The sequence below is a fragment of the Perognathus longimembris genome, chromosome 11 (genome assembly GCF_023159225.1).
Source record: "Perognathus longimembris pacificus isolate PPM17 chromosome 11, ASM2315922v1, whole genome shotgun sequence".
In the NCBI taxonomy this organism is placed as follows: domain Eukaryota; kingdom Metazoa; phylum Chordata; class Mammalia; order Rodentia; family Heteromyidae; genus Perognathus; species Perognathus longimembris.
Genome location: NC_063171.1, coordinates 59,818,705 through 59,841,772, shown reverse-complemented (window position 1 = coordinate 59,841,772; position 23,068 = coordinate 59,818,705). Strand labels below are relative to the sequence as shown.

General features: G+C 44.9%; 1 protein-coding gene across 3 annotated transcripts; it reads right to left on the bottom strand.

Annotated features, from left to right (window-relative positions):
• Window positions 1–5,065: 5,065 nt before the first annotated feature.
• On the bottom strand, window positions 5,066–22,989 carry Adipor1 (adiponectin receptor 1). 3 transcript variants are annotated; one of them, XM_048357220.1, is made up of 9 exons: window positions 22,817–22,989; window positions 18,031–18,102; window positions 14,245–14,482; window positions 12,510–12,626; window positions 11,104–11,275; window positions 10,495–10,681; window positions 7,644–7,831; window positions 6,304–6,497; window positions 5,066–5,918 (listed from the first exon to the last, which is right to left on the bottom strand). In XM_048357220.1, exons 3-9 carry the CDS (start codon window positions 14,383–14,385, stop codon window positions 5,790–5,792), a joined length of 1,128 nt encoding a protein of 375 aa, XP_048213177.1. In that variant the 5' UTR covers window positions 14,386–14,482; window positions 18,031–18,102; window positions 22,817–22,989; the 3' UTR covers window positions 5,066–5,789. The 3 variants fall into 3 exon arrangements, with proteins under 3 accessions (XP_048213177.1, XP_048213175.1, XP_048213178.1); XM_048357218.1 differs by lacking the exon at window positions 18,031–18,102; XM_048357221.1 differs by lacking the exons at window positions 18,031–18,102; window positions 22,817–22,989 and adding an exon at window positions 21,810–21,827.
• Window positions 22,990–23,068: the final 79 nt, after the last annotated feature.

The following is a 23,068-nucleotide window of genomic DNA, read 5'->3' as shown; positions in this document are numbered from 1 at the left end:
ATGGAGTGAAGGGTTGGTATAATTTCTATTGGCATTTTGAAAACATTCATCAAAATTATGAATGTAAGCATACTTAGATCTTACTGTAAATCTATGCAGCTACCCTTGTAAATAAGTAAAATGATGTATATAGAAAGCTGCTCACTGAAGCAGTTTATAGATTAGATTGAAAATAACTTTGTGTGTCATTAGTTGGAGACAGATTTGATAAATGTAGTACATTTGTACATCTCAATATCATGTGAGCTATGTGTGAAGTCTTGTTACCTCTATAAAAATCTGGGAAAACAAGAAGTTGTATCTGTCTGAATATGTGTAAGTTTTGAAAAAAGATACAAACTAAAGTGATCACATTGGTTTCTTTGGGGAGAGAAACTAGTTGGCTGAGAGACTGAGGAAGTTTTTTTCTCTACCTTTTCTTGCCTTTGAAATTTCATATCATATGAATTTTAAATGTGCACAACTGAGGTTTAAAATACTTCTTGTTGTCTAGATCCAACATAGCACTTGAACAAACTGCCTAATTTCTGGTTGCTGAGTTAAGCATTTTTCCAAATATGAGAAGGAATCATAAAAGTGTTTATGCTTTTTTTTTTTCAGAGAAGAAAAGCTGAAGAAGCTATCACCACCACCACCATGGACTTTCCTGCCTGGGCTGGCTCTAAAACACACTCCTCAGACCTTAGCCTCCTGAGTAGCTAAGATTATAGGCCACGAGCACACAACTGGGTTTTAATAATAGCAACATTATTCTTCTCATAGAAGAAATTTTCTAACCATTTAGCTGTCTGGCCCAATTCTCTACATCCAGATTTTTTTCTGAGTTTCTTGAGTACATCCTGGAGAACTGGGTCTTGATAAAGTTAAGTCAATTGATCCACTTCCGCGCATCATCTGACCTTAGGTTTTATTTTATTTTATTTTTTTTATTTTTTTTTGGCCAGTCCTGGGGCTTGGACTCAGGGCCTGAGCACTGTCCCTGGCTTCCTTTTGCTCAAGGCTAGCACTCTGCCACTTGAGCCACAGCGCCACTTCTGGCCGTTTTCTGTATATGTGGTGCTGGGGGAATAGAACCCAGGACCTCATGTATAGGAGGCAAGCTCTCTTGCCACTAGGCCATATCCCCAGCCCATGACCTTAGGTTTTAGACACCTGGGGTGTGACTCTAGATGTTCATAGCTCCAGAAGGGTTTCAGCAAGGGAGCACAGGGAATGTGCTTGGGAAGTCTAGAACAAGTACCTGGAGCGTGGGTCAAATCTGTAACCCAGCCAGGCCAAACACTTAGCATTTTGCTCCATCACTGTGCAGACATGAAAACACCTCTTGGGTATTAACTGAGTGTAATTCAAGCAGGGTTCCGGCTGCTTCTTAGAAATCCCTTTTCTGAACAAGTGCCCAGGCCAGGGCTGGTTCCTACCTTGGCTAGGGTCAGCTGAGATAAGCATGAGAAAGAGACTGCTTTGTGGACAAAGGGACTTATCAGGACTTAGGAGTGAATTACAAATTCCCTACAGAAGATTTTGCTGAACTTTAATTCATTGCAAGACTGTTCTCTCTTTTCCTGCTGAGGCCTAATGGCTCTACCAACCTTCTCTGGCTTCCTTCCTATTTTTCTTTATACATAAGCATTTCCTCCTGCTTGTAAATTCTCGTACATTTATTACCATCTGTGAGAGTACTTTCTTGAAGACTAGACCAACCCAGGACTGTCAGTTTCTTTTGGTTTGTTTTGTTTTTGTTGCCAGTCCTGGGGCATGGACTCAGGGCCTGAGCACTGTCCCTGGCTTCTTTTTGCTCAAGGCTAGCACTCTACCTCTTGAGCCACAGCGCCACTTCTGGCTTTTTTCTATATATGTGGTGCTGAGGAATCGAACCCAGGGCTTCATGTATACGAGGCAAGCACTTTACCACTAGGCCATATTCCCAGTCAATTTCTTTTGGGTGCTACCCCATTTGTAATAACCTGAGTTTACTAATGTTTCCAAAGTTCTATTATTTTTTGTAGTTGAAAATGGCCTACATAGTCTATTTATATATATGTATATATGTATGTATGTAACTATATATAACTACATATAGATAACTATAGTTATTTAATTTTGTCTTACAGGAAAGAGGTACAAGCATTTGTTCTTTGCCTTTAATGATAGTTAATCAGTGTTTCTCTCATTGTTAACTATTGTATAGTGTCTAGCACACTCCAGGTCCTCAGTAGGGATTTGGGAAGTGAATGAATGAATCAGGAATATGTAGTTAGAGGTAGAAGGGGATAGTTCTTGGCTAATAAAAGCAAAATAAGATACTGGGATTAAAAGCAAAGGTTGTCAGTCCTGGGGCTTGAACTCAGGGCCTGCAGGGACTCTGTTCTGTCCATGAGCCCCTGTGCTCAAGGCTAGTAGTGCTCTACCACTTGAGGCACAGCACCACTTCTGGCTCTTTCTGAGTAGTTTATTGGAGATAAGAGAGTCTCATGAACTTTCCTGCCCAGGCTGGCTTTGAATTGTGATCTCAGCCTCCTGAGTAGCTATGATTACAGGCGTGAGCCACTGGCTCCAGCAGAGGTTATTATTAAATCGGTGATTTTGTTTAGAACATGAAGTTGGAATGATCTGGACTTGTATTGACTAGTCTTGGGCTGTCACCTTAGGAATAATTATAAGTCTCTTGGAGGCATCTGAGTTTGCACTGAGATGTCTTTTAGTGCAAAACTAGAAGGAAACCCAAGTCCGTTCCGTTCACTTCCTATATGAGGATAGGGAGTCCTAGGAAACTGATGAAGGCTAGTGTGATCCTCAAGCTTGTTTAATACTTGTGGGCCAAACAGCAAAGAACAAGTAAATGATACCAACTCTGTGATTAAAGAAAATACAAAAGGGGAGCTGGGAACATGGCTTAGTGGTAGAGTGCTTGCCTAGCATGCATGAAGCCCTGGGTTCGATTCCTCAGTACCACATAAACAGAAAAGGCCAGAGTGCTAATCTCGAGCAAAAGAAGCTCAAGGACAGTGCCCAGGCCCTGAGTTCAAGCCCAGGACTGGCAAAAAAAAAAAAAAAAAAAAAAAAGAACAAAGGCTAAAAGTCTGATTTTATCCATGTCCTATCAGTAAATAAAAAAAAAGTGGGAATGAGATTTTCATATGTGCCTTAATTTTTTTCATAGTACTACCTACCTCATGAGATCAAAAAAGATATAAACGTACAAAGTAGAGGGCGTGGTACATGCCTGTAATTCCAGTTACTTGGGAGTCACCGGCAGGAGGATCTCTGTCTGAGGATAGCTCTAGGAGGAAGCACGAGATCTTGTCTGGTAAAACTCAAAGCAAAATGACTGGGAATAGCTCAACTAGTGTCTGGCAAGTGTGAGGCCTTGAGTTCAATCCTGAAGCAAGTGCTCAAGGAATAACGAGTCTGAGGCTAATCTGAGTTACACAGTGAGACTCCAAAAACAAAGCAGAACACTGGCTACAATGGAGTTGGGTTAGTCACGATACCCAGGTTTCCTTGAGTTCTGCAGCAGTGGTTACAAATCCGACGCCTCTGGCCATCAACAGATGACTCCTTGAGTGAGTCACTCTGAGAAACTAGAGAGCACAACCTCTCCAAAAAGGATACAGCTGCGACTGAGCTGAAGTCAACTGTTCCCACTGTGCAAGGCCAAACAAAACAAGTTTGTGGACATCTGTGAACTAGGCCACACAGAAAATACTTATTGTACACAGACAAGAATAAAGAATTTTGTATAACCAAGAGACAGTTAAAAAGAATATCAGTTTTGCTTTAAAATAGTCTGCTCTTACCCCTTCAATGATTACCATAATTGAGAATAAACATTCCCTTTCCAGAGTTCTTACCATATGTCTGCAACCTTAAGCTGTCCTCAGTTTGGCAAATATCTAAACTTTCTATTCTAGAAGGGCAGTCAAACTACTTATATGCTGGAAACTGCCCCCTCCCCTCACATCTGCCAGTCAGTTCTGAGACTCAGCCACGCTGCTGCTATCTTTATAATTCACTTTCATTGGCTTTTCATTGTATGAGTAACCCAAAATTTATTTTTCCATTCAGCAGACATTTGTTCTCATTGCTTTGCTACTATAAATAGCTGCAGTGAACCCTTTGGTCCAAAGCTAAGATTCTCAAGAGCAGTGTTTTTCAGTATGAGTCATGACAAATTAATGAGTTACGACAGCAACGTAGAGGTCCAGAGCCAGTACCATTTCCTTTTAAATGAAGTAAGTTCGTTATCAGATACATCTCATTGTAGGGTTGTTTCATGACATTTCTCTTGAGTCTAGAATAGAATCCACAATCTCCCATAGGCTAAGCATTTGCTTTGCAAGTGAGCTGAACCCTCATCCCACTTCATGAAACCTAACACTGAGTCCATGTATTAGCATGTCTACCCAGTGGTCTCTCACGGTGTACTTCCACCAACAGCATCTGGCCCGCTCCTATAGGCACTCACAGTCTTAAGACTTTAACTTGCGCCAACCTAGTTGGAGTGAAATGATTTATCATTTTGGTTTTAATTCCCATTTCCTTGATTACCAACTGAAGATAAGAAACACATCCTGTTTGTTGGTCTATGTGATTATTTTTTAAGAGGATTATTCTTCCCACTGACCCTTGAAGTGAACCCAACTTTATAACCCGAATCTCCTCTTTAACTGTTAAGTAATGGCTGCCAGCTTATCCTACCCAGTCAACAAAACTACTGAGTATAACCACAAAGGTGCAGAAAGGCCTAGAATAACTCCTGGATGAGACAACCCTTGGCAAGGTGGCTTTAGTAAAGCTGAACTGTAGGGGATATCCCCATAGCTATGAGAATCTTCCAGTTACTGAACACTAAAGCTAGTGTAGTAATTTCTCAAATCAGATGTCTGTGCAGTAAGTACAGAAAACATCACATTGATGAGAGATACTAACAATGTGGGTCCTTCCCTGATCCCACATACCAAGTGCTTGGGCTAAGCATGCAAACTTTTGCCTCAGCAAAATCTAGAATTATTATAAATCTTAATTCTTGGAAGTTGTACACAAATAGCTGAAACCACACGTCAAATCTTTGAATGCAAGTGTCTCTGTACTTTCTTTTATTATCACCATAGTCTTTGCATCAAGATACATAGTAATGATAGCAGGTTCCTTTTAAAGCTTAGTATTAAATATTAAATATCTTTCCCCATTTTAAGTTTACATTACTCTGCCAAGAAAAAAAACAAAAAAAAACTAAGACTCAAGTTATCTGAAGCCTGGACACACACTCATGATTAGCCTGGCTACGGAAAAGTTGGTGGCTTCATTCTTCCTGCTGTAAGCAGCACTAGGCCCTAGAAAGGTGGGACCAAGTTAGAATTGTTCTGAAAAGTGTGCTACAAAAATGGATGGCCTGGTATAAGCCAAGGTTACAAAGTAAGGATGGGGGTAAGGGAGGGGGACATTTTCTTCCAGAAAAATACCCAGAATTTCCGAAGAGTCCCAGTCTATCTCTTTTTTCCAAAATGGCTGGAGGAAGGGGTAAAATCTCAACATGAGCATCCAAGTCCTGTCTCTGTGAGGGACCAGTAGTTGCCTGGAAGAGGGCAGCCGCCCCACCCTCCTCCGTGGGGGAATGAAATGCCAAGTTTGTGGCCCAGTGGCTGTGAAAGTGAGCTGAGGCTTGACTGGTACTCGATTCTCTATGAGGTTTCTTCTAAAAACAGACAACGCAGACTTCCTCTCACTTCAGTGAAGTGATTTTTAAAAGCACTTGGGAAGGTCCTCCCCCACCGCTCAGGTGGGAAGGTTCAGAGAAGGGAGTCATCAGTACAGCCACCTTCTAGGCCATAACGGAATTCTTGAAGGTTGGAGACCCCGTAGAAGTGGACAAAAGCTGCTGCCACCACCAGGACGTGGAAAATCTGATGAGACTGGAACTGCAGGAGCAAGAAGAGAACCACGTTTAGCTCCTGGGCAAGGAGGAATCAGATATAAGCAGGACACGGCCTCTTCTAGTTTTTCCTTTCTTTAGTGCCAGTACTGAGCCTTGAACTCAGGTCCTCAGCCTTAAGAGTAGCTAGGATTACAGGAGTGAGCCACTGGCAGCTCGCTAAAAATATTTTTGTACACTATAAAAGTAATATAAAAGTCTTTATCAGAGACACACCAAAATGTTTACATTGGCTATTTTCCCCCAATGGACATTTGTGTGTCCACTCCAACACTACATGACCAGGGTTTCTTACTACCATTTTCCCCAGACCTTTAATTTTAGGCCGGTCACTTATCACCACAGGCTCTGCTGGAAGAGTCATTTCTTACCCATATGTCAAATTTCCCAGGAAAGAAACGCTCAGGAATCCGAGCAGCATAAAGGCCAGCTCCCGTGATGTACATCACAGCCATGAGGAAGAACCAGCCCATCTGGCCCACTGTGGTGGCCTTGACAAAGCCCTCTGCAATGGTAAAGTGCATGGTGGGCACGACGCCGCTCAAGCCAAGTCCCAGGAACACTCCTAAACAGAGGGGACATGAGACTGTAAAGAGAGAAAACAGCTGCTGCACGAAGGCACAGCAGCCTGACACTGCAGTCCAAGTGTTTGATGTGTCATGTCTAATCCCGAGATGGGTGACGGTCAGCAGATAGGTCTTGTGGCCCAGAATGGGAAGGCTGCAAAAGTGCTTACACAGCATTATCTGTTAAGGAGCACCCAGAACAAACCTTTCTTTTTATTGAAACCAGAGCCCCGTACATGTTAGGCAAGTGCTCTACCACTGGACTACGTCCAAATTCATCATCTCATAGTCTTTATCATCTTGATAGGGACCCTTGAGTACAGATTCTAGTTTTTAGGTGCCAGCTGGCTCCCAAACTAGAGAAGGATAGGACTGGTTTTTCATTAAGGTCGTAAAAAGCACTTAAGGAACCAGGTACATAAATATATACCCAGATGAGCAGTGGCCAGAAGCTGCTGGGACACACAAGGAAAAAGTGAGAGAATAATGAGTACTTGTTTCCATACCACTCCACTCTAGATGGAACTACGGTGGTGGTGGTGGCTGGTGGGGGGGGGGAAGGAGGGCAAAGGGACAACCCTCTCCATCTTTGCATGGTGCTTGACAAACACTGAATTCTTTCAGCTGAAGGTTAAAACAGCAGACAGTGAAAGACTAAAGAGGCTGAAACCAGTGGTAATTGGGGGTGTTGCTGCAAGTAGTAGAAGCTTAAAATAAGAGTTCAGAGGAGTCAACACAAGATTTTCCTGCTTACAGTTACTTCATCAGTTGTTACCTGTGTTTATGCTCAAGTGCTCAAGATATTTTATTCACCGAGCAGGCATTCCCCTCCCCTCATAAAATGCTCCTGGGCGTCCAAACTTGAGTCCTTGGGTCTGAGTGCTTATGACCTAGGTCAGTAAACTGTTTGCTGTATTTCCACACTGTCTTAAGCCAAGAACAAGAGCAGTCATATCTATGCTTGAAGCTAGCTGAGTAATGATCTGTCCCATTACCACTCTACTGAAACAGCATGAAGTTTGGGGGAAGACTGGGCTGTGAAAATTAGACTTAAACATAAATGAGATTTAGGTGGATTTTGCAAACCTCAGGGCCCAAGACAGGGTCTGGTATCTAGGAAGTTTATACCATGTCTTCCTACTCACCTGCTCTTGTCTGCCGGTGCTTAGGAGTGGCAAACCGGTCCCACTGTGCCACAATGATGGCAGAAATGCCCAGGACACAGACGATGGAGAGGTAGATGAGCCGAGGCTGTGGGGAGCAGTAGAAGGAGTAATAGAGCCAGGGAACAAAGCTCCCCATGATCAGGAGAGCAATCCCTGAATAGTCCAATCTAAAAAGAGCCACAGAAATGAAACAAATCAGTGGGAGAACTGAGAATCTCTATGGTGCATTCAACTGGCTCTACCTGCTCCCAGGTTTCTTGTCACTTCCCATAAAGCTATCCCACATCCTGTATTAAGATAAAACTCCAAAAGTCAAATGTTTCCACTTTACAAATTTCCTAAGACTCTCTGGAATCCATGGAATTCCATAGAGCCCATCCCCTTTCTGGCTGTGATCGGCTGTGTCTCCTTGGTGGACACAGGGATTTACAGGGGTCACAATCCAGCTGGTTCCGAGCATCATGCTCAGGAAGTGTTCTGGATAGGTTCCTGATTTTTTTTTTAAGGGTACTGGGGCTTGAACTTAGGGCCTGTGTGCTGTCTCTTAGCTTTTTTTGCTCAAGTTTGGCACTCTCCTACTTGAGTCACGCCTCTACTTTGTTTTTTAGTAACTGGAGAGAAAAGCATCAAGGATTTTTCCTGCCTGGGCTGGCTTAAACAACAATTCTTCACATCTCAGACTTCTGAGTAGCCAGAATTACAGGTGTGAACCACTGAGGACTCTCCAATCTTTTTTTGTGTGTGCTGGTCTTGGAGCTTGAATTCAGGCCGTGGGTGCTGTCCCTGAGTTCTTGTGATTAAGACTAGTACTCTAACACTTGAGCCACTTCTGACCTTTTTAGTACTTAGGTGGAGATAGGAGTCTCATGAAGCCAGCGCCGGTGGCTCACCCCTGTAATCCTAGCTACTCAGGAGGCTGAGAACTGAAGATCATGGTTCAAAGCCAGCCGGGGCAGGAAAGTCCATGAGACTCTTACCTCCAATTAATCACCAGAAAACCAGAAGTAGTGCTGTGGTTCAAGTGGTAGAGCGCTAGCCTTGAGCTGAAGAGCATAATCGACAAAAAAAAGTCTCATGAGGGCTGGGAATATGGCCTAGTGGTAGAGTGCTTGCCTCATATACATGAAGCCCTGGGTTCCATTCTTCAGCACCACATATACAGATAAAAGCCAGAAGTGGCGCTGTGGCTCAAGAGGTAGAGTGCTAGCCTTAAGCAAAAAGAAGCCAAGGACACTGCTCAGGCCCTGAGTCCACGCCCCAGGACTGGTAACAAAAACAAAACAAAAACAACAAAGTCTCATGAACTTTCTTGCGCAGCTGACTTGGAACCTTGATTCTCAAATCTCAGCTTCCAGAGTAGCCAGAGTAGCTAGGATTTATAAGTGTGAGCCTCCAGGACCTGGCCCCTAATGTTATATTAGTTCTAAACAAAACTTACATTGGAAGTATAATTAAGAGGTACTTTTGCTTGTCCTGTTTTGGCTTTCTGTCTTTATGGTTTTTTTCCCCCTGATACTACAACTTGAACTCAGGGCTGTGCGCTCTCAGCTTGCCTTTATCATGCACAGGCTGTACTGTACCTTATCTCCAGCTTTTTTGCAAGTTATGTGAAGATAAAAGTCTCTCGGATTTATCTGTACAGAATGGCTCTGAAATGTAATTTTCAGATCTCCTGATTAGCTAAGCTTTCAGGTATGAGCCACTGGAACCCGCCTATTTTTTCTTTTGAGACAGTGCTTCACTATGTTGCCCAAGCTGGCACTGGACATGTGGGAGGGCTGGGAATGTGGCTTAGTACCACATGAAGCCATAGGTTCGATTCCTCAGTACCACATAAACAGAAAAAGCCGGAAGTGGCGCTGTGGCTCAAGTGGTAGAGTGCTAGCCTTTAGCAAAAGAAGCTCAGGGGCAGTGCCCAGGCCCTGAGTTCAAGCCCCAGGACTGGCAAAAAAAAAAAAGAAAGAAAGAAAGAAAAGAAAAAGAACACCTGGGATTAAGTGATCCTCCTGCCTCAGCCTCCTAAGTAGCTGGAACTACTGGTATTTGCTGCCATGCCTGGCACTGGCTCTTTTGATCATAATTCTTCTTACTTGAAACCATCACCACCAAAGTCAACAGTAATAACAAAAACAAGTCTGCAAGTAAACAGAACGTGGGCTCAGCTCTGGGGACAGGGAACCATCAGAATGGTACCTGGGGCTACCAGCAAGGCCTGGGCCACACAGATAAGCTTTGACTGGTGGGCAGAAGGAAGCACAGACTGCTTGCCACGCCTGACTTTGGCTTGGGCCAACAGCAAGATAAGCTAGTACTGGGTACAAGATCTCAAAAAGCAACCTACTTGCACCCCAAGTTTGGCAAAAGACAGTGCTCTGTTCAGGTAGAAAATCTATCCACCACTAGTTTCTGTGCACTGAGGAAGCTGCTTTAAGTTTCTCACAAAGTATTTACAAGTAAAGCCTCATGATATATCTCTGGGCACAGAACTAAAAGCCTCTCCAACGGCACAGCCAAGACCCTCTAGAGTTATAGGGGTTCTCAGCACCCAGTTAGCACTGGGGCTATAACACGTAACAAATGAACATGTTCTTTTTTCTTTTTGCCAGTCCTGTGTCTTGGACTCAGGGCCTGAGCACTGCCCCTGGCTTCTTCCCGCTCAAGGCTAGCACTCTACCACTTGAGCCACAGCGCCACTTCTGGCCGTTTTCTATATATGTGGTGCTGGGGAATCGAACCCAGGGCTTCATGTACATGAGGCGAGCACTCTACCACTAGGCCATATTCCCAGCCCTGAGCATGTCCTTTTCTAAAGCTCTTCTTTCAAACTCACTTGGAAAAAGTCCGAGAGACTTTCTCTGAATGACAATACACCGTGTGGAAGAGCCAGGAGAAGCTGAGGCAGAGCACTGCACCCAAAAAGAACATCCCAAACACCACCTTCTCCTGCAGAGGGGCCATGAAGTACATATTTGGTCTGAGCATGGTCAAGATGCCCAAAAAGAGAAACAGCACAAAACCTGTGGGATGGAAAAAGAAAAAACAATCCTGTGAGGAAAAAGGGAACACGCATGTTGATAGCTGATGGCTTTAAATTATCAAACTATAGGGCTCAGCTATGGGAATGCAGTCCTAACTTTAAGAAAATAGCAATAGTCAGACAAAAACAGCATTCTGAAATGTTGCCACTGTGTAATTATAGTGGGGAATTATGAAGCAGGAGACACCCGCCCTCCATCTGCAATAGTTCTACCAAAGATTACAGGCTGTGGTTGACTTTATTACTGACCTTCAAGGCTGAGAGTAGAAGGTATAGAGAGAAGAAACTAGTTGACCCAGTCAACTATCCTTCACAGCTATTGAACAGCCTGGACAAAGGCCATATATTCTCATGGTGATTGAAGAGGCAAAAATGGAGTTTTCCCCTATCCAAGTCACTCACCAAGTAGATGCGTCCAGATGTTGCCGGTTTCTGTGTGGATGCGGAAGATGCTCTTGAAGCAGGCCCGAAAGGAGGGCATAGGTGGTCTATGGCCGTGGAGCAAGTAGTCATTATCCTTCAGCCAGTCAGGAAGCACATCATATGGGATGACCCGCCAACGCCCCTCCCAAACCTAGAATACACACGTGTGTTGAGACAGGGCCACAGAGAACACTAGCCTTCCCGAGAATGAGGACAAGCATGAGGGAAAACCAGTCCAGAGGATGTTGGTGAAGGCTTCAATGGCTCTGGGTCGGTGGGTGACAGCCTGGACCAGGAGATACCACTACACACACACATGGGGCCAGCAGAGCACTGATTCCTAGTATTTTTATGATAGTGAATAAAAACAAATAAATTATACTTTTTTTTTTGGTTAGTTGTGAGGCCTGAACTCCTGAGTTCACTGAGGAGCATGAGTTCACTGAGTGCACTGTCCCTAAGCTCTTTTGCTCAAGACTAGAACTCTACCACTTTGAGTCACAGCTGTGTTTCCAGTTTTTGGAGTGGTTAATTGGAGGTAAGAGTCTCAAGGGGACTTTTCTGCCTGTGCTGGCTTCAAACTGCGACCCTCAGATCTCAGCCTCTTGAGTATCTAGGATTGCAGGTGTAAGCCACCAGCACCTGGCATAGATATGTTTTTTGTAAACATATAAGCACATGGATCTCTATTCTGCTCGTCTTCTGCTCAGTCCTCACGGCTTACATTCTCAGTTCTTGCTGGTATGGGCCTGCATCTTTGGAGAGCAGGAATTCTGAATCCATGCACTGTGTAAAGAGTCCAGGGACCAGACAAAAACGTCTTTATTCTCATTTGCCACTAATTAAATTTAGCATGTTCCTCAATTATAAATGAGGGCAATAGACCTCAGTAGTATTAGTGAAACTGTGACTTTGAAATCATAGAACATTTTCAGGGCTAGAGGTGTAGCTCAGTGATAGAGTGCTTGCCTGGCATGCAGAAGGCCCTAGATTTGAATCCTGACACGATTTTTACAATCACCAACAACAGATACCTCAAAATAGTATTCTACTGATCATGACTTAAAAAACTACGGATCTTAATAAATAAAATGTATCATTAATGAATAATGTGTCTAATAAAGAAACTCACATTGCTATAAATATTTTGATGATTGCTATAGAGAGCCATAAAAAAGTTAAGAACCCCTATTTTAGAGTATATCATGAAAATGTATACAGCAAAAGTTTAGTCACTTCTCACCTCTGATTTACTTTGCCTTAACCAACCAACAAACCACTCACAGGAATTGCTGGATACCAGGCTGGCTTGCCTGCTTGCCAGCTAAGAACATCCCAGACATGCGTCCTGTCCTTCCCCTTGGAGGACAGAAACTTAGGCTTACCTTATACACAAACTCCTCCATCTTCTCCATGGCGTGGTGGGCCTGCAGGGGAAGGGTCAGTACCCGTACCTCCTCCTCTTCTTCCTGGGGCACTGGGCATGTTTGCTCTTCTTCAGCCTGAGGGGAAAAAAAAAAATCAATTCTACAGAGACACCTCCTAAAATGTACTAATCCCAGTCAGAGAGATCCAGAGCACCCTCAATCCAAAATGCTTTTCCCAGCCTCTCTCAGGCCTTGTCTTCTCCACAAGCACGCTGCTTAGTGAGTTTACAGCCCCACAGTCAGATTGGAGTGAGCGTTACTGGTATCCAAGAGGCAGAGTGGCGGGGGACAGCAATAGAGAGACGAAAGACTAAGGATCCAGCCTAGGTGTTTGTTGGGGCTCAAGACCCATTCTCTTCTCTAGGTCCAAGTGATTTTCAACTTGTTCCCAATCATTTTTTTCCCTCTCTAGGCCACTAAATTTCAAGATGATGAAAAAGACTCTCAGAGATTTCCTTAACAAGAATTCTGTTACTTCTGCTTGCTGACTCTGGGGATGCTGGCATGACTGTAACTCTGTATCCCAGTGGATCCCAGGAGTGTTGTGCCGCAAATGAAGCAGCAGGACCGACTCCTGGGTCTGACTGAGTGTACCAGAGAGAGTATTTGCCTACAAGGCAGGGAGACAGACTTTTCTCCTGGTCCCAGGGCTCTGGACCACAGAGAGGGGAAGCCTGCAGCTCAACTCCTCTGGCTATGCTTGTTCCCTTTCTCCTGCGGAAGCTACCTAACAGGAATATGGTCCCTTTGAGATTTTATGATGAAAATTTGGCTTATCTCTCCCCAATACACATTTTCTCTCTTTGCTCCAAGTAGACAAAGTCATTGGTTGTATTCAGCATGGCTATGATATTTCACTTTTACTCAAGCCCACTGAAAAGACACTTCCTAATCTTCACTACAGCAGTAACTACATTTCAAGTTCTGGCCTTAAGTGCTAGAAGGTCCTTCCTGATACTCTCCTTCAAAGGAAACTACTGGGCCCTTGTCTACCTTCCTCTTTCCTCCTTCATGGTAAGTAATATTTGAGGATAAAAAGAAGAAGCAACATTTTAGGAACCATGAAGAAACAGAACCCAACCTGATGGGTGGAGCCTTCCTGTCAACCCTGGGCTGGCTTTTTCCGATTCTTTGACTTGAGAGGGACTTCTGGCTGGTCAAACCTCATCTCAATTGACTGCTTTCTCCATTTACTCATGGTCATTCACTAATCACTTGTTGGAGTTCAGGCCTGCGCAAGCACTGGGGATATAAAAGTGCTAGACACTTTGGGGGAGTCAACTAAATGATACCAATAATACAGAATGATAAAGGCTTGAATGGAGGAAGTGGAGGTATGGCTCAGGTGATATAACACCAACCTTGAGCAAAAAAGCTAAGGAAGAGTGCAAGACTGAATTCAAGTCCCAATGCTGGTGTACATAAAAAGGAAAAAGGCCCACAAAAAAAATGTGACACTAGTGGGAATCTGGCTTAGTAGCAGAGTGCTTGTCTTACATGCATGAAGCCCTGGGTTCAATTCCTCAGTGTCACATACACAGAAAAAGCTGGAAGTGGCGCTGTGGCTGAAGTGGTAGAGTGCTAGCCTTGAGCAAAAGAAGCTCAGGGACAGTGCGCAGGCCCTGAGTTCAAGCCCCAAGATTGGAAAAAAAAAAAAGTGATACTGGGGAATGGCTGCTGGAGGTCTACTTACTTTGGTTGGGGTGACAGCTACCCTCTTGCCCTTCTCTTTCAGCAGGGGTCCCAGTTCAGCCAGCTCCACTGTGTCAGTCTCCCTGTTACTGGCAGGAGCCCCATTGCCCTGTGCTGCCACAGATCCTTTGTGGGAAGACATCTGGCTGGTACTTCAACAATACCCTGCAGCTTCAGCTTGGGAGAAGGTTGGGGTCTCTCAGCCCCAAAGGGCAGAGATCTCCCGGCGATGGCGGACACTAAAAACAAACACAAACATGAAAGGTTTTGACCATTATTCCTAGGTTCATTTCTATAATCCAACACTGAATTGGCATACACTCTCTCCAACTCCAACGGCAGCTCATCACATATGTGAAATCTAATCCTTGTCTTCTTTTAATAATCATCATTTTCCCAGAAGCTCACTAATCTTACTGACAAGGCGGAAGATATAACACTGAGTTGCGTACCTTAGGATCTACAATCTCGGCACCAAAACCATTACCACAGAAAAAAATGGGTTCTCGCTCTAACATCCTTCCCAAGGGTTTGATGTCCATTTAGAAAGAAGTCTTCTTGCATTTATTCCCCAAACTCATTCTGTCCAAGAAAAGGCCTAACCCAGGGACTGAAGCTCCATTGGACTTTGTCTATAAATATTCTAACCACAATGTGTCACATATAAAAAGGAACATAGCATGATGTGACATGGGCACTCAGTGATTAATTTATCTGCAAAATCTAATTCTATTTCAGGATTATAGTCTGGGTCCAAACCTGGGTAACAGGTTATCTCCACATTCTTTAGAGCAAGTTGTGACTTACCTAGAAGCTGGAAGCCCCACATGTGCCCTTTGCCACACACAAACCTAATCACCAGCTCTGAAAGTTTGTCCCAACCACCACTGTCCATAAACTAAGCCCCATTCTAAGTAAGCTGTTCAGAAACTAGACAGGCACACAGATCCTTTGGGCAAACCAGAGATACACAGAATTCCTTTTTCTCTGAAAAGTTTCAGAAAGAATCGAGGTTTTCCTGGGTTGGAGGTTAGGTATAATCTTTATTTTTATTTATTTATTTATTTTTTTACCAGTCCTGGGCCTTGGACTCAGGGCCTGAGCACTGTCCCTGGCTTCCTTTTTGCTCAAGGCTAGCACTCTGCCACCTGAGCCACAGCACCACTTCTGGCCGTTTTCTGTATATGTGGTGCTGGGGAATCGAACCCAGGGCCTCATGTATACGAGGCAAGCTCTCTCACCACTAGGCCATATCCCCAGCCCCAGGTATAATCTTTATTTAAACAAGAGATTATTTATGGCCTTAAGGAGCAGTAATTAATACAGAAAAGTCAAGAAAAGTTTCCAAAGATTTCAATTACCGTTCTTTCCTCCCTACCAGAGACAAAGGGCCTTGTTACTCATAGGGATGGTCTGATTTAGCATTTTCTAGCCCCCAAAGCAAGTGGGCAATGCAAGAGCATGTCTGTTCTGGGTTGCACTATGGGAGAGAAACTTAACTGAGAGTTAGGAGCTGAACATTTTTGTGTTGGGAAGTAAACCTGACTTTGTTCCCAAAGGAGACACTACTCACCCACAACTGCTAACAAACAAACAAACATCTGACGTCTTCTACTAGTTTTTTTTTGGCCAGTCCTGGTGCTTGGACTCAGGGCCTGAGCACTGTCCCTGGCTTCTTTTTGCTCAAAGCTAGCACTCTGCCACTTGAGCCACAGCGCCACTTCTGGCCCTTTTCTGTATATGTGGTGCTGGGGAATCGAACCCAGGGCCTCATGTATACGAGGCAGGCACTCTTGCCACTAGGCTATATCCCCAGCCCTTCTACTAGTTTTTAATCCAAGAGTAAGCAGAATTCCTTGTCTGAGATTATAACTGGTTATATACATAGTCAGGTGTGATAGCAAATTTCAGGTGCCAAATTGACTGTAACATGGGATAATCTGATAGTGGATAAAGCATTATTTCTGGGTACACCTGTGAGGGTATTTCAGGAAGAAATAAATAGACACCAAATTAGCAATCTGAACAAGGAAGATCCATCCTCATTCAATCTGGAAGTGCATCATCTAAGCTGCCAAGGCCCAGACAGAACAGATGAACTTTCTCTCTTGGAGGTGGAATACCCCTGGACTTGTATTCTAGGACATGTTCCAGTGGCCCCCCAAGATTCTCAGGCCTTCAGTCTTGAACTTCATTGAACTCTTCTGAGGCTCTAGCTTGTATAGTGCCTGTTATAAATGAGAGAGCCTCCATAAACATGAGAACTAACATCCCTAATAAGTAATTCTCTCCCCAGTCCTCTCTCTTCCAACTTCTTTCTGAAGATCTCTGACTACTTTAATATGCCCTTAGACAAAGCCTCAAATTTCAGAACAGTCACGCATCATGCTATGCTCAATCAACAAGCAACTGCTGAAAGCAAGAAGCAAATCTTATCAGAGAGACATGAACAATAATAACTCACTAGAACAGACTCCTATATGGTGTCAACACACAGACAGTTCCTCTTCCCTTAAGCAGGCAAGACTGTGACAAGATAGATGCCAGCACACAGTCACAGTCAACAACTAGCTCAAGAGACAGACAAGAAAAAACACTGGGAAATCCTTCTGAATAGCTGACCTCAAAACATACATCCTCAATGTGAAGTACTAGTACTACTACTACATAAGCATCATTTCAAAAAATAATTTAAGGGCTAGGAATGTGGCTTAGTGGCAGAATGCTTGCCTAGCATGCATGAAGCCCTGGGTTCAATTCCTCAGTACCACATACACAGAAAAAGCCACAAGTGGAGGTGTGCTAGCCTTGAGCAAAAGAAGCTCAGGGACAGTGCCATGCCCTGAGTTCAAGCCCCAGGACTGACGAGAGAAAGAGAGAGACACAGAGAGAGACAGAGAGAGACACAGAGAGAGAGAGAGAGAGACAGAAAGACAGAGAGAGACAGAGACAAAGAGAATGAATTTGAAACACTAAGAAAAAAATCATTTGGGGCATCTTGAGAAGTCCAAGGAAGAACACAGAACAACACTAAGCTTACAACAAATACTGCTCCCAGTAATTTACAACAGAGCACCATAGCAGAAACTAAGAAAACAAACATCTCTGGGTCTGGGATGCAATAGTACACAAACGATAAAAATGATGCACATCCATAATTGTGTTTAGATCCCACATCTCACAATGTCCAGAGAACCCACACAGCTGAACTTCTTGCCACTAGCCAAGGTTCATGCACTTTTTCTTGCACTGCACCCTCCTAATAAGCCATCACATGCACTGGACATTTAACAGTATGTCCAGAACCATCATCTGAAGGCGTCCTAAAGCCCAGTACAAAGTACAAAATGGAACAAGTTACTGTCTTCAAAGAACGATCCTCACAGGGTGTAAGGTGGTTTGTGCTTGGTCTAAAGTAGGTGATAACTCCTTTGTCTCATGAGAACAGGAAGGAAGAAAACCCAACTAGAATGATCCCACATTTAAGTTATGTTGAGTTTATGGTTAACTATTTTACTAGAGTCAATGAGAACAGCAGAAAAACTTGGGGAAAAAAGTTGGAAAACCAGGGTCCAAAGAGCAAAAGCAGACTTCAGCTTCTGAAAAGTCTTTATTCCTTCAAGTATCTTGACCACTATTGAAGACTTTTCCCCCACTTTGTGGATACTTTGTAGCTCCTGTCACTACCTTTTGTACCCTCCCCCAGAGTCACCAAACCTAAAAGCCCAAACCAACATCAGCTACAGCTCATTATACAAAATATGTTATCCTGCATTTGAGCACATACAATGGAAGTCAATGGAGATCATGGCATCATAGTGAGCAAAATTCACTGTCTTCTACAGTTTGGTCTTCTAAACTGTAACAACACAGAGAAAGGAAAGGGAAGAGACAGGAATTGGAGGTCTGGCAAGGAAAAAAGAGCAGGTAACATGGGCCTGAAAAATGATACTTCCAAGAGGGTAAACTAGGGGCTGGGGATATGGCCTAGTGGCAAGAGCGCTTGCTTCATATACATGAGGCCCTGGGTTCAATTCCCCAGCACCACATATATAGAAAATGGCCAGAAGTGGTGCTGTGGCTCAAGTGGCAGAGTGCTAGCCTTGAGCAAAAAGAAGCCAGGGACAGTGCTCAGGCCCTGAGTCCAAGGCCCAGGACTGGCCAAAAAAACAAAAAAACAAGAGGGTAAACGACTCACAAGCTACTGGGAATGACAAGCAACAGTTTTAGTCATAAAATCAGCACAACTATTTTGGGAGACTGAAGAGAGCCAAGATATACTTCAACTTTCTGCCAGCTTTCTATGTCCTTATGCATATTGGAGGAAACACCTTTCCTCTCAAACCTGCCACACCCAACACAGCCAATTACAATTAAGCCACATTCCACTTGAGCACATTTTTTATGTGATTTCTTCAACTCAAGCTAATAAACCTTTACCAGTGAGCCTTCCAATGGATAAGCCTAGGATATTAGAGAGTAAAGCTGTGGAGGGAGGGATAGAGGGAGGGAGGGAGGTATTTGTGCTGCTACAAATAAGATAATCCTTTACCAAACTTGAAGAAAAGGTTGATTCTTAATCATCAGCCAGTTAAGCTGGAGAGTTATTTCTCTTAGAATTTTTGGAGACATTTATTCTATGAACTGATTTCCAAGTTTACAAGGCTATGATACACACTTCTCTTGAGTTAAAGGCTTAAAGATTCTACCAGTTTTACCTGAGGTTCCTGGACCCATAGAGATTCTATATGTAGGCTCTGTCTGTGTGGCTTGGGTGTCAAAGTTCTAAAGCAAGATCCATCTAGTGGAATAAGAAAGACCCATCTTAGTCTGGGGAACATGGCCTAGTAGTAAAGTGCCTGCCTCATATACATGAAGCCATGGGATCGATTCCTCAGCACCACATATACAGAAAAAGCCAGAAGTGGTGCTGTGGCTCAAGTGGTAGAGTGCTAGCCTTGAGCAAAAAGAAGCCAGGGACAGTGCTCAGGCCCTGAGTTCAAGCCCCAGGACTGGCAGAAAAAATAAAATAAAAAGAAAGACCCATCTTTCCCCCTTCCTATTCTATTTGTCTCTAGGGAGGATAGTTTCCTAGTTCTGCTGGGAAAGAATGAGTCAAGACAAAGGCCTGTGTTTGAAATCAGCAAAGTGTAGCATTGGGACTCAGCTCTCCTAACCTGATGCCAACTGTTACTGACTCAGAATCTAAAGGGGAAAAAATACCACAATCTAACTTCCTTCATGGTGCTTCCCCAGTTAAGCTATGCCAATAGAAAAGGAGTTTTTGTTGTTTTGGTGCCAGTACTAAGACTTGAAACTCAGAGTTTAGGCACTGTCCCTTAGCTTTTCCATTCAAGGCTAGCACTCTACCACTTGAGTCACACAGTTCCACCTTCTGGCATTTTGCTGGTTATCTGAAATTAAAAGAGTCTTACAGGGGCTGGGAATATGGCCTAGTGGCAAGAGTGTTTGCCTCCTATACATGAGGCCCTGGGTTCAATTCCTCAGCACCACATATACAGAAAATGGCCAGAAGTGGTGCTGTGGCTCAAGTGGCAGAGTTCTAGCCTTGAGCAAAAAAAAAAAAAAGAAGCCAGGGACAGTGCTCAAGCCCTGAGTTCATGGCCTAGGACTGGCCAAAAAAAAAAAAAAAAAAAAAAGAGTCTTACAGACTTTTCTACCTCCTAAGCAGCTAGGATTATAGGTGTGGCCACCAGTGCTAGGCTAAAAGATACTAGACACAGGAGAGTGTTCCTAGTGCCAACACACACAGAAAAACAAAGAAAGGAAGAAGGAGAGAGAGAGACAGACAGACAGAAAGGAAGGAAGGAAAGAAAGAAAACAAAAAAAAAATCAGGCACAGATGAGATTTCCATGGCAGCTACTGTTTTTAATACTACTTCTCAAGTGTACTACAGATATGTGGTGAATATAGTTGCACAATAGCACTCATTTAAAACTGTGTACTTCAGATGTCCCAATGAAATAAAAGCCAACTAGATGCATGCCTAAGAGCCAATCACTTGGAACTGGCTTGGCCAGAAGGAATTTTCAAGAATCTTTTCAATCCATCCAGCTACAAACTTTATAAACATTAATCATGAGCTCAACAGTTCTGAGCAGTAAAAAGCAATCAATTTGAGCATGGTGAGTAGAACAAAATCCCATGGGGGACAGAAAGACAAACAGCCATAAAGTACAACATATAATAACTTTGATAAGTATCACTATCAGAAAAAACTCTAGTCATAATAAGACATCTAGATATAGAGATGATTGTTAGCCAGGTGCCAGTGGCTCACACCACTACTCAGAAGGCTGAGAGCAAAGATCATGTTCAAAGCCAGGCCAGGCAGGAAAGCCCATGAGACTCTTATCTCCAAATACTGAAAGTGGTGCTTGTTGCTCAAATTAATAGAGCCTTGAGTGTAAAAACACAGGGACAGTGCACAGGCTCTGAATTCAAGCCCCACAACCAACCAACCAACCAACAAACAAGCACACAAATAAGATTCTTTAGTTCACCAGAATAATCAAGAATGTATGGGATGGGACAGGATGATGCCACAAGTGTTCAAAAGTTTGTTTGGCTTTATTCTACAGTAGTCAAAGGAAGGGAAATAGAGAACAAACTTATTAACCTAAGAAGGACAAGTTCTAGCCTTCATGAATCTGAGGACATCTATTAACACAATATACATGGTGATGTAGCTAGAATCAAGACAGGTGTTAGGCTTCAAAGAGTTGCTGTCCTCTATTTTAAGGACAGGTTTTCTAACAATTTCACTACAGGGTTAAGTGTCACTAACTGCTGGAGGAATTCAGAAGAAAAGTTCTGCATTTAGGTGAAGTGATCAGGAAATTTTAATGAAAGGATTTCAAGAAGGAATCTAGCTGGGGGTGGGGGGGGAAGGGCAGTTTCAGGAAGGTTCCTGGTATAAACAGGCCTTGAAGAAACACAGCTTCCAGGCTAGAATCTTCAAAAGGTAAAACGAGGCCAGATTGATGGGATCAAAGACAGCCTAAAAGCCTACTTGAGGTGGTGCATTTTATCCATTAGCAATAAATATAAGGAGTCTACTGAATTAACGTGGCTCCTGTTACTCTTCTGAGATTCTCTTTTGCAGGCAAAGTGGTTGTTTTTAAACTATCCCAGGGGAGTTCCATCTTTTCTAGACAACTGGGAATACTGTTTTCAGATTCTACTCTGCATTTAGGTACAGTTTGGCGAAGGTCTACTTTTAACGCCCACTTCCACGGATAACCTCAGTTTGTAAGACTTCACTCTCCAAGCACCAAGACACACATGTACGGTTATACAGAAAGGACTTTAGGAATAAAGCAGCTTAGTGGCTGCCCGCCGGGAACCCTGACACTGCAATCTGCTCAGCCCCGTCCTGTCTCAACTCCTGGCAGCGTACATTCATTCACTACAGAAGCTCAGGAACACCAGCCGCACCACCACCCCCCTCCCGTCCCCCAGCCTCCCCACCCCCCCCCTACTCTCCAGCCGGCCTGGCCACTATCAGAGCAGAAAAGCAGTGCACAGGGCAACCCCACTGTCACCTCGGCTCAGAAACGGACCAGCCGATGCCGTCTTCCTCTCCGGATTTGCCAAACAGGCAGGCGGCCTCCGGTTCCTCCAGCCCGTCTTCTAAGTACTGAGGGGGAATATTCTGGTTAATCTGGTAGAGTTCCACGGCCTCCTATCGCCTCGCTCACATCGGAGCCCGTGCACACTGAAAAATCCGCCCCGTCAGTTTCTCCCACCGAAGCACCAGAAACCGGGAAAATGCTCATCTAGCTTATTTCTTTCAAAAACCCGGAAGGTTTGAAGACCTATGTCCAACCTAAGTCAGCGTACATCAATTCTACATTTCTCAAGGGATGAGATTTCGTTTTCTCCCCCATCCCCCACCCCCCCCCGAAGTAATTAAGATTTTGCTTCTCTCTCTCTCTCTCTCTCTTTTTTTTTTTTTAAAGATGAAGCCCACAGATCCATCAACCTCCCCTCCAACCCCCCAAGGTTGGGGCATTGTCACGGCTTCACCTGCCGACCACTGGAGCCTCGGCCGGCCCCCTCCCTCGAGCGGCCTCCCCCCCCACCCCCGTCCCAAGGCGGGTGGCTCCCCGACCGGGCGGTTCTGCAACCCCAAGACCCGCACCCCCACGCGCACGCTCGGCTAGTTCCGGAGTCGGAACCCGGCGTCCCGGGGCCGGCGGGGCTGAGGACGCGCACTCACCGGGACCGAGGGGAGCCGGAGGAAGCGACCCGCGGAGCAGCCCACCGCCCCGAAGCTGCACCCCGGAGGCCGCCCCGGAGGCGGCGCGCAGTGGGAGGGGCCGGAAATGTTTACAACTCCTCCGTCGAGACGCCCCGGGGCCCAGCCCGGGAGCCCAGCGCGGGAGCCGGCACCCTGGGGAGCTCAGGGCCGGCGGCCTCCAACCCCCCTCCCGCGGCTCAGCCCCTCCTCAAGCCTGGGCCGGAGCGGCCCCGGCCACCGCGCGCGGAGATCGAATCGCCACCCGGGCCAGTTCTCTCCCCCCGCTCCCACAACCCTCCGGGAACTCACCGCTGGGCGGGCGGGCGGGCGGGCTGGCTCTGCTGGGGGCCGCGGTCCCCCGCGCTACATCCCGCGGCGCTGGAGGCGGCCTGCGGCCGAGCGGCCCCGGATCGTCAGCGCCCTCCCCGCGCCGGAAGGGGCGCGCGACCACACGGCGTCACCTCCGCAGCCGCGTCACCTCCTCGAGGCTCTACCTCGCCCCTCCAATCCCAGGCATTCCTGGGTGTTCCAATCACAGGCTCGCTGCCGGGGCCCCGCCTC

What these genes read in the sequence shown, in the direction of transcription:
- Adipor1 (XM_048357220.1), bottom strand. Translation starts at nt 14,385, where the DNA reads ATGTCTTCCCACAAAGGATCTGTGGCAGCACAGGGCAATGGGGCTCCT. An exon ending in TAGCTGTCACCCCAACCAAA is followed by an intron (nt 12,627 to 14,244) that starts GTAAGTAGACCT and finishes TTTTCCCCTCAG; the next exon opens with GCTGAAGAAGAGCAAACATG. An exon ending in GCACCGGCAGACAAGAGCAG is followed by an intron (nt 6,498 to 7,643) that starts GTGAGTAGGAAG and finishes CCCTCTGTTTAG; the next exon opens with GAGTGTTCCTGGGACTTGGC.